Genomic DNA, 16361 nt, shown 5'->3' on the forward strand with positions numbered 1-16361 from the left:
ACCTGACCTTTGCTGTCAGTGATAAATATGTCTGAGGGTGCTAAAATTAGTAGGCTGTAGGCTAACTTAAAATTTACTTCTTAAAAGAGGATGTATCATGCACATTTCCAGGTCTATATTTATGTTCTGGGAGTCTACTGCAATATCTTTACATGATTTACAGTAAAAAAAACTTCCTTATTTATCTTATTTTACAGTTCAGCCCCTGTCTGAAAAAGGGCCGTTTTAGCTCTCTTTAAAGGTAGAGTCAGTCATTCTGGAGAAAGATTCTTGACAAACAAATACACCCCTCCCTTCATGCTCCTTTAGAAGCTCCACCCCCAAAATTCATGGACGTGCATTGCCAAAGCGATGACTTGAGGACAATGGCCAAACTCCCCTCACCAGACAGACAGAGTTTTACTTTTGTAAATTTTGCTGGAGTGTGTAGAAGTGTTGTGTGGCTCGCTCCGAGCTACTGTGTTTATATGCTCATTTACAGAGCCAGTGCTGTTTATGAACACCAGATTTTTTTACACACAGAGCGGACAACTAGCAGACCGTGAGAAGATATTCACTGAATTTGACAAAAACTATATTAGATTAGAATCACTGACTTTACCTTTAAAGCTGCCCTCTTGATGAGCCCACTCTGTTCTGATTGGTTAGGCTCCACAGGCTACATAGACAAACAATAGTAGTAGGATTTCTATTATTTTTTTTCTCACCCTTTATCCAAAATGTCAACTCCTCAAATTCATCCATACATGTCTGAGCCAAAATCAGATCTGAAATATGCGAGTGGACAATATGAACAGCACATGGAAAAACCTTAGCAACAAAGGCTACGGAACGGACCGCCGTTTGTGGGAATGCACGAACAATCTGACGTCAATTTGATGGGGAAGTAGAGATAACCTTGCAAATGAAGCGTTCAGAACTGGCTGAAGCCTGAGCTTTTGATTTCCAGGCAGCATTTTTACATACGTTTACCTCCAGTTTTGGAACTCTGACCATGTTTAATGTAGACATCCGACACTGTAACAGTATATAAATAGAAAATCACAAAAAACACGTTATGTCCCCTTTAACATCTAATTTGATTTTATTTGCAACTATTTTTTGTATTTGGTTGCTGAATTTAATTTGAAGGATAAACTTTTTTTAAGTTTTGAATTGATTAGATATCAAATGGCCTCAGAGGAAGCTTAGCTGTAATTGCAAACCGTTGTTGTCTGGCCCACTTCTTCTCATACAGCAATGAACCACTTTACAGCTTGCTCTGATTTATGAAAACAAGTCCTGTCTTGCACTCCCAATTTTTCCACAACTTGTTTCATCAAGCAAAGGTAATACTAGGACAACAATGACATCCACTAGGGGGCCTGTTCAGCTATCTTAATTTCACTGAGGTACAATAAATTGAGCTGGTTTGTATGTGGCACCTGACAAACTAATTAATTATTGACAGATTATGAACTCCAAGCTTAAGTCATTTATGGTATAGGGTTTATGTTATGAGGTCTAATTGCCTTTGAATCTCCTCATTTTTAAATACACTAACAAGTTTCTTATGCAATCAACTATGTTGGTTGCAGTGTCCAGATTCTTTATTGTAATATCTACTGTTGTTGTCACCTACAGTATTATGGCTGTAGATATTTTGTCTTGTCTTGTTTTTGTCACATTTCTGTTGACCAAATCACTGTATCAATATCAAAGTGTTGAATTTGGTTGCTGAGAAACCATCCTGCTTCTTTTTTTTTTTTTTTGTTGACGTGGCACGGAGTGAGTGAGCATCAGTTGTTGAGCACAGAGGAAAACTGCAGGGAGTTTGCCAGGGATAGGCAAATCTATGAGATGGAAACACAGAGATAACAGAGGCTGTGCAGACTCACAGTCACACAAAGCACACATACTACTAAGAGAGGAAGTAGTCAGTTGTGGACAGATGCTTATGTCACCGACAGAACTGGAGTTTACATCCCCCACATACAAACACGCAGACTCACACACTCGATGCTTTGTCACACTCTTTGTCATTCACTATCTCTGTACCTTTCTCTCTTCGACAGTTACAGAAACTCACACAGATACACTGAACAAATACATTCTTCACAACTTTATCCACCGACCATTTGGACATCCAGAGGCAGCTGGGATTGTTGTCCTCAACATGGTGAGTACACCTTATCACTGTACTAAAACTATTTGATATAATCACCTTCTAGATAAGAAAACTATGGTGGCAGGTGAAAGGGGTCAGTGAAAGAAAGGTGCTGTTGGAAATCTTTGTTATGGGCATTTTTCTAACACTTATTATACATTAATATAATGAATATTTATTTGTAACAACACCCTCATGTAGTCATTCATTCTTGTACACATGATTCTGACATTACTGCTTGTTTGGGCAAGTTACTACATGTATAACTATAGAGGAAATATATTTTAATTGTACTCTTGCAATCACCTTAGCGATTTGTAGGCCTTTAGTTATCCTTTTATAGCATTTAGGACCCCATGAGATTATACTTATGATTTTGTGTTTGATATTCAAGACATTTTTGGACACATTTTCCCATGCATAATGTAAAAACAGGAGAAGTCACCATTAGGTTTGGTTTTTTGTCATCTAGATTGTGCAAGGCAACTTTGGCTTTTCATCACACTGGAAATAGAAATCATGGTTCCTCTTTGCTATGACCGGACAATCCCGTTCTCTTCTCTGTCATTTCTCAGCAGGTCATTGGACTTTGAATTCTTATAGCCTATATAGTAACTGCATTTTTATTTGCACAGTATTTGCAGTTGCAGGGAAACTAGCATAACACCTAACATTTTAGCAGCTGCAGTCATCATTATCAATATGGCAATGTTATGGTTGTCATTTCTCACATGCTGTTTACACATAATAAAAGTAACTGTCCACTAAAACAACTCATCTAAACCTATGCTTACCCAGAATATACACTCAGTTGCCAGTTCATTAGGTATGTTTAGCTAAAACTAAGGAATTATAATTCAACAGCTCTGCAGTAAATCCTACCCTTATGAGGGTTATAATGTTTTTGTTGAAACTATTCTTCATTGTCATTTTGAGGCTGTAGTTTGTGTGTTGAGTTGCACTGCTTTACTCTTAAAGGTATTTCCAGGATTTGACAACATTTTTAGGTTGTCACAAAATTGCAACTGCACACATATTTAGAGAAGCAGTAATTGCAAACGTCTGGAACATATTGGGTAATTTTTAGTTTACTGTGGTTGAGAAACAGAAGTATGGTGGGGGAACTTTCCTCTGTTTCTTCTCTGATTTCATATTCAGCTGCATGTCAGGCCTGGTGTTAACACACACAGTATGCCACCCCTGCAAGATGGTACTGACACCATTAAAGTGACACTCCGCCCAAAATCTACCTTTTAGGCCACCAAATACATAACTTCAGTTAGCTTAGAAGACAGTTGCAGTTGTTAAGTATAAGTTGATAGTTTCCTTCTCAACAAAGAAGACAGATGCAGCTAGCTTGACTGCTAGCATATTTAGCAAATGTATGACGTTTACAATGGATTTAAACTGCGACAATTTTCCACAGCGGAATAAAACATTTCTCAACCCAATTCTCTGTCCTTTCATATGCCCAGTATTCCAGTAACCCAGTATACACCTAGTATAGTTTTGTTAAAATGCGACTAAACAAATAACTTCTGGGTCACACTAAATGCTGGTATAAAACTCCAAAGCTAAAACTGAAGCAGCCAGATCGTTTTGAGAACATGGTTTCCATTTTGTCAGCAAAAATATTAATGTTGTCCACGTACAAGAATTGTTTTTTGAAGTTTGTGAATCAAGTCATATAAGCAACCCCCCTAAAACTTACGATAATAAACTAATAATTTTCAACTATATATGCGGTTAGAAAGAAACTACCAGTACTGTGTGCAACATACTCTAGATCTGATGTTTGCTGTGGTTTAACGTTAACTGTTGTTCTCTCCGTTGATCAGTTTTTCCTCACTTTACTGCTGTAAGAATAGCAGCAGCTGTGTGTCCTCATACTCTTATCTCCACTTCCTGGTATGGTGTCTCTGACTCCAGTCAAACCAGACTCATTAAAATGGGTGTGGCTGCTACTTCATCTGTCCATTATGACACTTTGTGTCAGCTCCAGGACTGTTTCTGTGTTAAAGTAGACACACATGATCTTACATAATACATGAATTTGGTTCCCAGTTCTCATATTCAAAGGCTACATTTCCCAAATAAATGCAATATTTGCCATATTAGAGAAAAAGGCTTTTCACTTGATAAACAGAGGGGAGTGCAAGCAAGAATACCTGGACAGAACATTTGGTTGCAAATAAAGCTTTGAAAAGTCTTATTCCAGAGATTATTAAGTGAAAATAAGTGAAAGAAGAGTATTATGAGGAGTTCTTGGTTTATGAGACAGTTTTACTTTCCGTATTACTTTGTTTTTGTCAGTGTAGTTCAAAACCAACAAGATAAAATTCATTCACTCATTACTTATTTGATTATTTGAACCACACACCAGCCTTGGGTGGTTCAAACATTTGTGATGGTGCAGATGAGTTGTGTTATCTTGGTTACACACACACACATTCACCGATGGCTACTATGCAAGGTGTTGTTCCTACGCATTTGGAGCACTCTGGGATTCAGAGTCTTTCTTAAGGACATTTCAACATGAGTGAACCACCAACTCTGTGATTAATGGATAACCTGTTCTACCTTTTGAGCCACAGCCGTGCAGTGGGGAGGGAGGGAGGAAGGATGTCATGGTAAATTGAAAGACAATGATATGATTATGTGCACATAGCATGTCTGTGTGCATATTTGATTTTGGTTTTTGTATATGATTGATTTATGAGTGGCCTCTGGAAAAGTTTTTTAAGCTTCACTTGTGAAACTTGCAAAACCTTTTAAGTCTATTGAAGTGCACATCTTGTTTTCCCCTTATTCCTCTTTTGCTTTGTCCAGCAGTTTCTGTTTCTGTTTTGCTTCCTGTTGAAGTTATATTATTCTGCCATGCACAAAATATCCTAATTTTACTTTCAATTCTGGTTTTGTATTCTGATTATTCACCCTGCTTCTGGTCCTTCCATTCTGTCCAGGAAAACAAGGCTGATGTGAAGGCCATCATGGCTCGCTTCCAAACGAGTGGGGCGAGCACTGACGAGCCTTCCTCCACACCGCCAGTACGAACCAAACCACAACTGCACCCTACCTTCTCCTCTGGCCCAGCCATACAGACAAAGAAACCTGTCTTGGAGAGCCTCTCAGGCAGTGCGATAAATGTTCCTCCTAAACCCTCTTTCCTGAAAAACACACCGTCCACGAAAAGTGACACAGAGGCACTTGAACCAAACAAAGCAAAAGCCCTGGCTAGCAGATTTGGAAACACTCAGGATGACAACAATGCCAACAACAAACCTTTCATTGTTAATAAACCCTTGAAGCCACCTTTTTCACAGGCTCATGAAGCTAAAGGCCCTGTACATAAGCCTCCTCTTCACAAGCCCCCCCTCAGCTCCACCCTGTCCGACGCCAAACCTGCCTTGCCTAAACCATCTCCAGCAATCAGCTCCAAGCCCAGCTGGGTAAAGGATACCAGTGGTGGGGGTCCACCATCCAACACTAGCTCCACAACGCCCAAAGTACCATCTGTACAACCAAAAGTGAGCAGCAGCCTTGGAAAACTACGGCAGCAAAATGAAGATGCAGCAAGTAACACAGACACTGCGAACAAAACTTCACCACCAACAAGCTACAATTTTAAGCCCCCGCCCGTCTTCAGGACTGCTCAGAATACCTTCAACAAGGAGGACAAGACGGAGCAGTCAGATAGTGGTGTGAGAGCAGATGGAGGCAACAAACTGCCTCTCACTGCTGCTAAGTCCATCCCTCCTCCCAAACCTCCAGCCAGTAAAAAGCCTAGCTTTAAGAAGCCGTCAAAACCTTTTCCTCAGACTGGCAGCGTTAATGGTGATGCCACTTCAGGCCCCAAGTGCAATCCCCTCCCCAACAGTTTAGCTTTGGGCCCTGCTCCTGCTAAACCTAACCGACCTCCCAAAGTCAACCTGGAAAACTTCAAAAGAGGTGCTGAGGCCTCTGATGATGGTAAGTTGGACTGGCACTAATAGCTTTGTTTAGTGGTAACTCCACAGAAAAAAATATGAACAAAAGTTATGATTCTGTGAGATGTAACCACCAATCCAATGACTGAGTGGAAATTAGTATTTATATAAATCAGATCAACAGTCACTATGGTGTACATTGCAAAATTGCTTGTATATTTGAGTGTAGTTACAGGCCAAAATAATTACAGTTTAACACTTGTGTGCTAATTTAAATATTGCTTTGAGTGCCTCAAAGATGTGTGATCACTCTGTCAGAGTCCTAGTTAAACTCCAGCAAGCATTCTAACTTTCATATTTGCGGGCTGTAGAGAGCTACACTATGCTAAAGTGGCCCTTCACTTATTAACCCATTCAATTTCACCCATCTCTTCCCAAAATCACAAAGTCTTTTGGGAGGTCCTATATCAGTATTACTGGATGGATTCTGGTGAACAGTGCAAAGAATAAAGGTCAAATGGAAGCCAGTGCTTGGCAAATTAATTACACTTTTTTTGGGGCCTGCAATTGAACAAGTATAAATATATTCTGATTTCTGAACTGTGGAAGACACTTTACACATTAGAGACATTAAGTCCTCAGAGGACTTCGCTATGATTTGTCTATATGTGATTTGTAGTTACTTTTTTTATGTGACCTATAGGGTTGTAGCTAACATGTCCTCAGTTTTGTTTCTGGGAATTTTGAGTCCTGAGGAAGAGTTTATGTTCTACAGTTACACACAAATTTCATTTGTTTTTAAGGCTGATTCAGATTTTTACTTATTTATAATAGTCAATGTGCCTGAAATTGACTGTTTTAGGCTTTTAGGCTAGTGCTTCTCCACCACAGTCATATTCCTGGCATTGTGGAGGAATCTTTGATGCAACTTTTAGTGCTTTGTTCAGGGTGATAAAATTTACAGAAAATGAATTTGTTAAACACATATATAAAACATGAAAAAATCTTATAGTTGCTTAACACAAATGTCTTAGGGCTACATCGGGGAGAATTTGGACACATGATGTCAGTATTTCTAAAATCCTGACGCTGGTTACTGACAAGTGAATATGTCATTTGTTCTCAGGTTTCTCCTCCTGAGGAGATCTTGACCTCAGTGAAACTTCTCGAATTAGTGAAGTTTAACTAGCTAAACAACATAGCTTTTGGATAATGAATGTAAACAAAACAAAGTACAGAATATGTGTATATATATGTATATCAGTATATATCTCCTTCCTATTGAACTTAAAACCATTAAGAAGACACTGTGACCCACTTTAACTGTGGCAAACAGCTGGTGAGACAGATAAGAGGAGTTTCAGAAGAGAAATTTCTTGCAGCCAGAAGGCAGACACATGTAGCCTTGCTGGCGGTAATACCTCAACTATATCCGGCTGCATTTAACTCATTTTTTGCTGGCATTCATTTTGGTGTATATCTTTGGTTCACTGAATCAAATAAATGTGTCAGCATAATTCCTCTAAACAAACAAACCATAATGTTTTACAGTAATCAATGCTCTAAACCAGGCCAAGCCCTTGCTGTCAAGTAGATTAAATGACTCAGGGTGGTAAACAGTCTGAAAAAGACAGGGGTTCCTCTTATTTTGTTGGTTCAAGTGCATTTCCTTTCTATCACTATAATAGCTATCTCAGGCAAGTGTTGAGAGCACACTTCAGAAGTGTGAAAAAAAGACGTTTCACAAGTTCACAAGTGTGGTTTCAGTGGCGCTAGTAATGTTTAGGCTGTAGTTCTTGATTTCACTTTGGGTTATCTGACTGACCAGCAATGTAAACAACTCCTGTTTGCACATAACAGCATTAAAAGCAAATGTATCTTACTATTTTTTAGTTGATACAGCATCTGAATTTGCATTTTATGCATTCTGTAAAAATTTAGAGCAAGTTACACAGATGCTTGCGTACAATTGTTCAGAGCTTGAGATAAGAGACCAAAGTCATAGACATAAACTTAGTTCCTCTATTTGTTTGGCTAAGTTCCCTGTCCAGTTTGTCTCTTCTCCTCCCCCCTCGCTCTCTGCTGTGACAGCGGAGTTTGTTTCACCACATGGGGAAGTAAAAGTTCCAGCAAACAGGGAGAGTTTCGAGTGAGAGCATTCTGTTTTTAGACACACACCTGATCCGCATTTCGGTGCAGTCAGTAGATGAAGGATGACTGTTGGCTGATATTCAAGCTCAAAACCGAAAAATAAGGGAAGACGGAAGACAGAAATAACTGAGCAATTCTGATATTGTTGTCTGCTTCACGGGATAATTTGATGGATGCTATTTGCTCTCCCTTTCTTACCTATTGTTATATGCTATGCTGTCCTTTCTTTTGAAATGAAAACTTAGTTAACATGAGCACATGTGAGGTTTTAAGGTTTCATGTCATATGTATTGCCTACCGTATTGGTCTTGTTTTTAGGTTCATCATTTGTGATTGGCCTTTTACTAAAAGCTTTTACAGTTTTATTGTAAAATTGTAAGTGCCTTACAATTTTAAGGCACTTGTACATGAGCATTTCCATTTTATTCCACTTTTTACTTGCACTCCACTACACCACTTTTTACTCCACTACATTTATCTGACACTTAATTTACAGGTTAGGATTATTATTAAATTTCTAAAATGGCAAACAGACTAGTTTACCCTCTAGGGATTGATAAAGTCTAGTGTCATTGAAGGACACTGGTAAAGATACTTTTCTCTATTTTACCACCGTGTGTTTTTTGTTACAGGTTCTGGCACCTTTAAGAAACCCATTGTGCCAACTCCTTCAGCCTCGTACCTCAGTAACCACAGCAACCATGTGACCCCAAATCAACCCCCTCAGACTGCCCTTCCCAGTCTGCCCCCAAGACACCCTGGAACCATGTAAATGTCACAATTGTGCTGATGCATGCACATTTACAAGTTATATATGCTGTGTATTCTCTGGAGAAAGTTACACTAATTAACACAAAGTAAATCCCAACTGTGTTTTTCAGCATCCAGCAAGATGAGTGCTATGATGATGTTGATGAACTGAAAAGCTCTCCTCCACCTCTACCACCATCCACAGGTTCAGTAACAGTCACTATCTGACCCCCATATCGTGAATCATTTATGTTCTTACCACCACAGGAAGACAGAAAAGGCCTGTGTGATGGTGAACCTCGTACCTTGTTTAAATATTAAAAGATGCTCATACAAGGAACTATATTAATCACTATGTGCTGGCAGTGTATCAGTGTTTTACTGATGCCAAATTAGAAGTTTAACTCTGGTTATTTTGGTTATTTGCATATGAAATTGTAGTTTCTGTTAATATCTGTCTAGACAGTCTTGTTTTGTTCTAACTTAACATTCATTCTTTGTTTCTCTTCAGGCCACCCGAGTCAGAGGGCAAAGGTGAGACATGCTGAATTAATTTCACTTTACATAAATACAGATATGCATGCGGGTACATGTGCAGATGTAGATGCATACACACACAAACATGATCAGATAAGCACATGGATGTGTGTTCATAATGAGAAATGACTAATAAACCCAGTGGTGGAATATGGAAAACATGAAGATGCAGCAGAGTAAATAAATAAGTAAGAATAAATGAGTGCAGTAATTGAGAATAAATTGAAGTGTACTCATAAAGCAAATGGTGTATACATGTATATATTAAACTAACATCAGCACACAGTAAGAGAGATGTGTGAATCCGAGTATGAAAAATGTTAGTGCCCCTGCAGAAAAACAGCAGTAGTACCAGTTATAATTACTGACAAAAAGGACCTTACAACATCAACAGCTTGATGGAAATTAATGTGAATGTTACCATAAACAGGAAGACAAACGAAAAACGTAAATACAGAGAATGTGTAAAGTTCTTCTTCTACAGAAGTGAGTAGGACATACACTATGTAATATATGATGCAAGAAAGACACTGAGCTAATTGCAGTTTTTCTGCTGTTTTTATTCATGTCTTCTCTGCCCAGGAAGAGAATGATGATGATGATGATGATGGAGAGATGTACGAGGATCTTGATGAACGATGGTGAGAGGATGTTCCACATTAAACATTAGCTTGTTTTTCTCATACCTCTCTGACTCTGTCTTGTCTTTAAAACTAGTATTGTTTCTGAATTATTTGTCTGCATCTGGATGGACTAGTGGAGTTTTTATTTTAAGAGCTTGGCTGGAAAATTTGTTTGACTTTGGTCTATTCAGGTCCAGAGTTGACAAACCCTGACACAAACTAAAGTTGTCTCGACAATATACTCTTCACTGATTTTAATATTGTCAGTATATGTTTAACAATTTCCCTCTGCACAGAGCTCCCTTACAAGTATATTGGTTTTAATCCCAGTTAGGCAGTATTCCCATTAACCTTTACTAACACTACTCTCTGGTGGTTGTTTTGCAACACTACAATTTCATTCATCCTCACTCTGATTGAATTTTCTGATTAAAATAGAGAGAGCAGATAAACTCTGTTGTTTTAACGGCTTTGTCTGTTCAGGGGAGTTAATACGGGGTCACCAGCAAGTCAGCCGCATCTGTTTATCAGTCTCTCTCTCCTTATCATTTCCTGCCTATGCCAACTCTCTTGTGCTCTCTCTCTCTCTCTATCAAAAGGGAAGCGGCTGAACAAAAACAAGAAAAGAGAAAAGAGAAAGAGGAGAGAGAGAGTAAAAAACGACTGGAGGCTGAGAAGAAGGAGCAGAAGGAACGAGAGAAGAAGGAACAAGACGCCAGAAAGAAATTCAAAGTGAGTAGACAAAACTGGAAGTTGCAGCTACATGTCAACCTATTAATTTAAAAACATGTATAACACTTTTATATTTTCAGAGACTTGTTACATCCTTTATGTACAGAACATGTGCGCATGCAAACATGTGAAACTTTTATCTGCTCTTAAGTGTGGCAGTGTGGTAAGCGTCGTCTTAAAGTGACAAATATTATTATTATTCTGTTAAAACTGCAACATAAATAAATGTAATAATCTATTCAATTTTCTTCCTTTATGTGTGTTTGCATGTATGTTTGTTCATGGCTGCGTGTATGTTAGTTGGTCGGCCCTCTGGAGGCCATCCACCAAGGGAAGGCTTGTGTGGACTGCCGAGGCAGTAAGACAGACCTTGCTTTGAAGCAGGGAGACAGCCTCGACATCATCCGTGTCCATGGCAACCCGGAGGGGAAATGGTTGGGACGGACGCAGGATGGATCCAGTAAGTTTACATATTCCTACCTCATTAGTCTCATTTTCTTTGCTTATCTTTGCCTTGGCTTGTCATCTGTCACCTGTCTTCTTTCTTTGTGCCGTGACACCCTCTCTGTCACACCTGTAAATACAAGATAAGACTGTCTTATGTATCTTTCTATAATCTCATTTCCTTTTATTGTCTATATTTTAGCTAAAAACCCACAGTCAATAATAGAAGGGACAAATCAAACCAATATTTCACTTCTCTCTTTGTTTCTTGTTAACATAACAGTTGGTTATGTGAAGACCACATCAGTGGAAATTGACTTTAACACTCTGAAGAATCGCCAAGCTCAGCAGCAGGCGTACGACCCCGAGGTCTACGATGACATTGATGTAGCCTCTCCTGATAACAGGTACCAGCAAATGATATATTCTTCCTCTATATCAGTTAGTTGCAATGAAAAGTTGCACTTTTTCTAAGAATGGAGAGAAGTAAAATGGGATGAGCCGTTACTGTAGTTCCAAAAGTGTTTTTTCCCCCCTTATTAAATAACCTCACATTACTCAACATGAAAATACATGTTGACATATGTATGTACATGTATGTATTCATGTTTTTTTGTTGATATGATGAGGTGTTTTTTTTTCAGGTTTGACTCAAAATCTTAATCTAAACTGATTAAAACTGCAGATTTTGTTCAATAAGTTCTGGAGCAGCTGAATTCGTAGCTCACTTAATGGATCTCTAGATAAAAAAAATAGATATAAAAAATAGATGGGAATTTTACTTCTGGAACATGTAACAAAAGAAAGTTCACTGTCTTTAATGTTCATATTACAAACTGTTCTCTCTCTACAGTGGGTCCAAAGGCCCAGGAGGTATGTTATAAATCTATATTAAATATTATTATATCCAGTCACATTCTTTGCATTTTGTTGATGTCAAGTTGTTTTGCTGTGATGAAACATGTCACTAATTGCATGTTATGTTTTTGTTGTTGTCCTGTAGTGATTCTACCACCGCTACCAGGAGAGGGTGGAGAAATATACGATGATGTTCTTGATCCAAACCTGGATGTCAGGTGGGAACTGATGGATAAATCACTTTTTGTTTTACAAGATGTTACAGTAGATATTTTATAGACAAAAAACATTTAATACTAATGCTAAATGGAGAAGATGAAAGATTCTGAAGTGAAAAAGAAAAAGAAATGCAGGTTTTTTTTTTTATCCTTGATTGGCTCTTTAGTCCCCTGGAACACAGGTCCTCTATGAAGCCCCTTGGCTTCCTGCGGATATTTGACCGGATAGGACGTCCTGCCAGCTCTAAAGTGTAAAATACACTCAGTAGTAAGACTGATCACAGATCTACTGTCCACTGTTGTTAATCCCTTAACAGTTCCTCTCGGATGAAGATGCCCTTGAATGTTGATTTTATCTCCAGATTGGCATCCGATCAGCTACCTCACCTCTTTCTGAATAACACTAAAGGATCCTGATTTACAAACTGATTGTTGCATGAACAGTCTAAGAGGCTGGAATCTAACAGTGATGTTTGTGTGTCAGTGCAGCTGATTATATGTGATTTTACTAATCTTCACGAGTCATTTGCATGTCTGTAATTGATGTATGATTGTCGACTTAATCAGAAAATCAAGGCCTCATCTGCTAACACCATGAAAAGAATGTTTAAACAAGTATACTAATTCATTAATTTATTAATATCATGTTCTAATTCATGAATACGATTGTATATTTGGGCTGCTTTGAATCATATTAATCTACTTTGAACTGATGATGGTCTAATGATATAAATTATGTAAAATCTTGATAATTTTTCATTTTTTGTGCCAGAGTGCCTCCACCCAGCCAGTTTACTGCAGACGGAAAATCAGGTATCACTCAAATTTTTATGAAAAAAGATATTTGTCCCTCAATATGACTCTTCTTTGTTTTTGATAGTCCTCTGATATCCTAAAGTACCCCAAATTGATGGTTTTTGGTGTATTAACTTGCTGGATCAAGTGAGATCTCCTCAACATTTGATATTTCATCTCTAACAAGAAATAATAGATTTTAGCAAAATCATTTATGACTTCAAAATGGATCTGGGCATATATTGTTACATTTTTTTTTTTTGTTTCATTTGCTGACATGCAGACTGCCCTGCATCTCCTCTTTGTATACTTTACAGGTGACAATCCATTGTTTGTTACATGTAATCTGATTCAAATGTCCTCTAAATGCTTGCTAATGTCAGGTGTCTAAAAGTTAAAGACTCACTGACTTGTTCCATGTGTTACCACAGATCATCCAGGAGCTGCAATCGATGAGGAGATATACGATGATGTTGACTCTCAAAATTTGCCTCCTCTTCCTCCCATAAGCAGGTACAATTACAACAATCTTAAAACAAATTGTAATAATCTTACAGTCCATCCATTTATGTCCATGATTTCAAATGTCACAATTGTCAAATTAATTTTTTGGTGGGGTTAAACCAAATAATAAGTAATCAAAATCATTATTGTTTTTGGTTCTCTCCTCTCATTTGATGTTTATTTTTCTGTCCAGCCTTCCAACCCTGAAAGGCAAAAGCAGGACTGAAGAGAGAGAGGACCCAAAGAAGCAGAAAAAGTTTGAGAAAGAGGAGAAGGAATTCAGGAAAAAATTTAAAGTTGGTCTCTAATATTTCTTTGAGCATATCAATCCAGTTTTCTCACCGTTGCCAAGATCACAAACTTGTTAACACAGTTCAACAGTGAAAAATACGCCATCAAGAACTTAAACTAAAAATGTACTGGCAGTCACAAACTTAACAACTGAAGAGTAATTTTGAATCTCTTTCAGTATGATGGGGAAATACAGGTGCTGTACCAGGTGAGCATCGTCCCTACACTCACTAACAAGAAGTGGAGCGGGAAAGAGCTGGCAGTCAAAGCAGGAGAGAAACTGGACGTCATTGTTAAAGCCGTGGACAACAAACTGATCTGTCGGAACGAGGAGGGCAAATGTGAGTGTCTGCTGTTAGTTTATGTGTTTGATACCATGAACATAACTTATAAATACATGTATTCAAGATTCCCACACTAATGACCATGTATTTAAAATCTGTCTGTCTGTCTTTTACAGTTGGTTACGTTTCGACCAGCTACATTTTCATGGAGTAAGCACCACAAACATTTACACATTAATACACAGACAAAGAAACTTAACATGCTGACTGATTATTTTGTTTTTGTTTGTTTACAGCGATGGTGATATCTATGATGACATTGGAGATGGTATGTTTTTAAGTTCTTCTTTATTTTTTCATGAATAGATATCCACATAGTGGACACAAGTCAACATTCATAGTTGAAGTAATCTTTTTAATCAATATTATATATCTTCTTTTCAGATTGCATCTATGACAACGACTGAGAAACATCTTGTAACAGGTTTATTGTTTTACATTGATATTGTTCATGTTATTTATTATGTTTATTGATGACATACATTGCTTCAAGTCAGACTGATAATCAGATTGAATAGTCATTTTTCGCTTCATTATTTATTAATTAATATTTGAATTGCTGAAAAATTCGACATCTGGGCAGCGATTCAGTGATCTGGGACCAGGCTGGCTTTAAGTCCATTGAACAATGTCATCCTTTAAAATTTTACTCCATCCAAAAAAACAACAAAACAAAACAATTTCATGTTATTTGCAACATCTCAGCAAAGTGGGAAACATTTGTTGGAACAACAGTATTTGCATATTTCTGTTTTTATGTTCTCATTTGTTTTCTTTTTAAATCTCCACAGCACTGTATTTACATGTATGCCTCTACTGTGTTTGGCAATTTTATAAGAACAGCAGCAATTTTAAAAGAGAGTTGTAAACACTGCTCATCACTTTGTTTTTAAATGCTTAACATGATGTGACACTGTATGTATAATAAATTGCTATCTGTAAAACTGAGGTTTAAAGAGCTTCTGTGCTAACTCAGGCTTCTTTGTCTCAAGCAGTTTCAACATGTAGAATAATCACTTGTGTTAGCACCAAGGTGCCTCTGAAATACTGTATAGACAATTTATGAATTGCTGTTAAAGTAAAGCTCTGCTGTTAAAGTAAGAGGACATCAGCTATAAAGGAAAAACTCATGTTCCATAATTGTAAACTCACACATACATGCACGATACAGTGTGGTGTGATGCCTGTAAACCTGAGATATGTGTGTGCATGTTTATGATGTGTGCATGGCTAATTGATGACTATCTTAACTGGCCTTTTCCAAACCAAAATTAGCAAACTGCACTTCCTCATGGCATGTTACAGGGTTTTCTCTGCACTGTTTATGTGCGAGAAGGGAGTCAGTAAAATGTGGCTCTTTAGTAACATCTAGTGTCAGCCATCAGGAACTACAACAACAGCAAACCACACTTTACGTGGGAGGCTAGAACAATCATTTGTTCAGATTCAAGCTCATCACTAGCCATTTTGCCGTATAGTCATTAAGACAGCAGACCAGACATTTTGATAGAAGTACAACAAACATTATACAGAATTCAAATGATGGGTCTGCAATATTTTTGTGGGTGCTTGCACATATCTAGGAAATGAAATGGCAGATAACGTTGCAATTTGCAAAGAAGGCCATAAAAATAATCACATTGATTTGACAGTTAGCTTCAGCAAGACAGAAATCAAGCACATTATAAAGCAGAGATTGAAGGAAAGCTGGCAAAAGCAATGGGAGGAAGAGAGGAAGAGATCATGGTTTTACAGAGTTCAAAGGAAAAGTGAGAGAAATGAGGTGTGCAGGAAGGAGCAGGAGAGACGAGACAACAATATCAAGACTTTGATTTGCACACAGTGGACTAAACAGTACACTATTCAAAATAGGTAAATATAACACAGGCAGATGTGAATCCTGTGGGCAAGATGAAACAGTAGAGCATGTTATGCTACACTGTCAGACATATGAGGAAGAAGGTGATTTAAAACCTCAGAAAGATAAAAGTACACTTTGATCTAACGGATATTCTACAAAATAACTCAATAAACAAGTGTTG

At 37.9% G+C, this 16361-nt stretch overlaps 1 protein-coding gene across 3 annotated transcripts; it reads left to right on the forward strand.

Annotated features, from left to right (window-relative positions):
• The first annotated feature begins 1832 nt into the window (after nt 1–1832).
• fybb (FYN binding protein b) lies at nt 1833–15263 on the forward strand. Of its 3 annotated transcripts, XM_044334463.1 has the most exons (19): nt 1836–2158; nt 5110–6115; nt 8856–8991; nt 9105–9178; nt 9485–9507; nt 10093–10151; nt 10733–10865; nt 11166–11325; nt 11593–11716; nt 12163–12182; nt 12313–12385; nt 12553–12636; nt 13158–13198; nt 13612–13693; nt 13878–13980; nt 14154–14316; nt 14436–14469; nt 14556–14587; nt 14704–15263. In XM_044334463.1, the coding sequence occupies exons 1-19, from the start codon at nt 1931–1933 to the stop codon at nt 14724–14726; spliced, it is 2598 nt and encodes an 865-aa protein (XP_044190398.1). In that variant the 5' UTR covers nt 1836–1930; the 3' UTR covers nt 14727–15263. The 3 variants fall into 3 exon arrangements, 2 of the variants coding, with proteins under 2 accessions (XP_044190398.1, XP_044190399.1); XM_044334464.1 differs by lacking the exon at nt 12553–12636 and having other exon boundaries at nt 1837–2158; XR_006398912.1 differs by lacking the exons at nt 13878–13980; nt 14154–14316; nt 14436–14469; nt 14556–14587; nt 14704–15263 and having other exon boundaries at nt 1833–2158; nt 12553–12653; nt 13612–13628.
• The last annotated feature ends 1098 nt before the right edge of the window (nt 15264–16361 follow it).

This window comes from Thunnus albacares, chromosome 18, assembly GCF_914725855.1.
Source record: "Thunnus albacares chromosome 18, fThuAlb1.1, whole genome shotgun sequence".
Classification (NCBI taxonomy): domain Eukaryota; kingdom Metazoa; phylum Chordata; class Actinopteri; order Scombriformes; family Scombridae; genus Thunnus; species Thunnus albacares.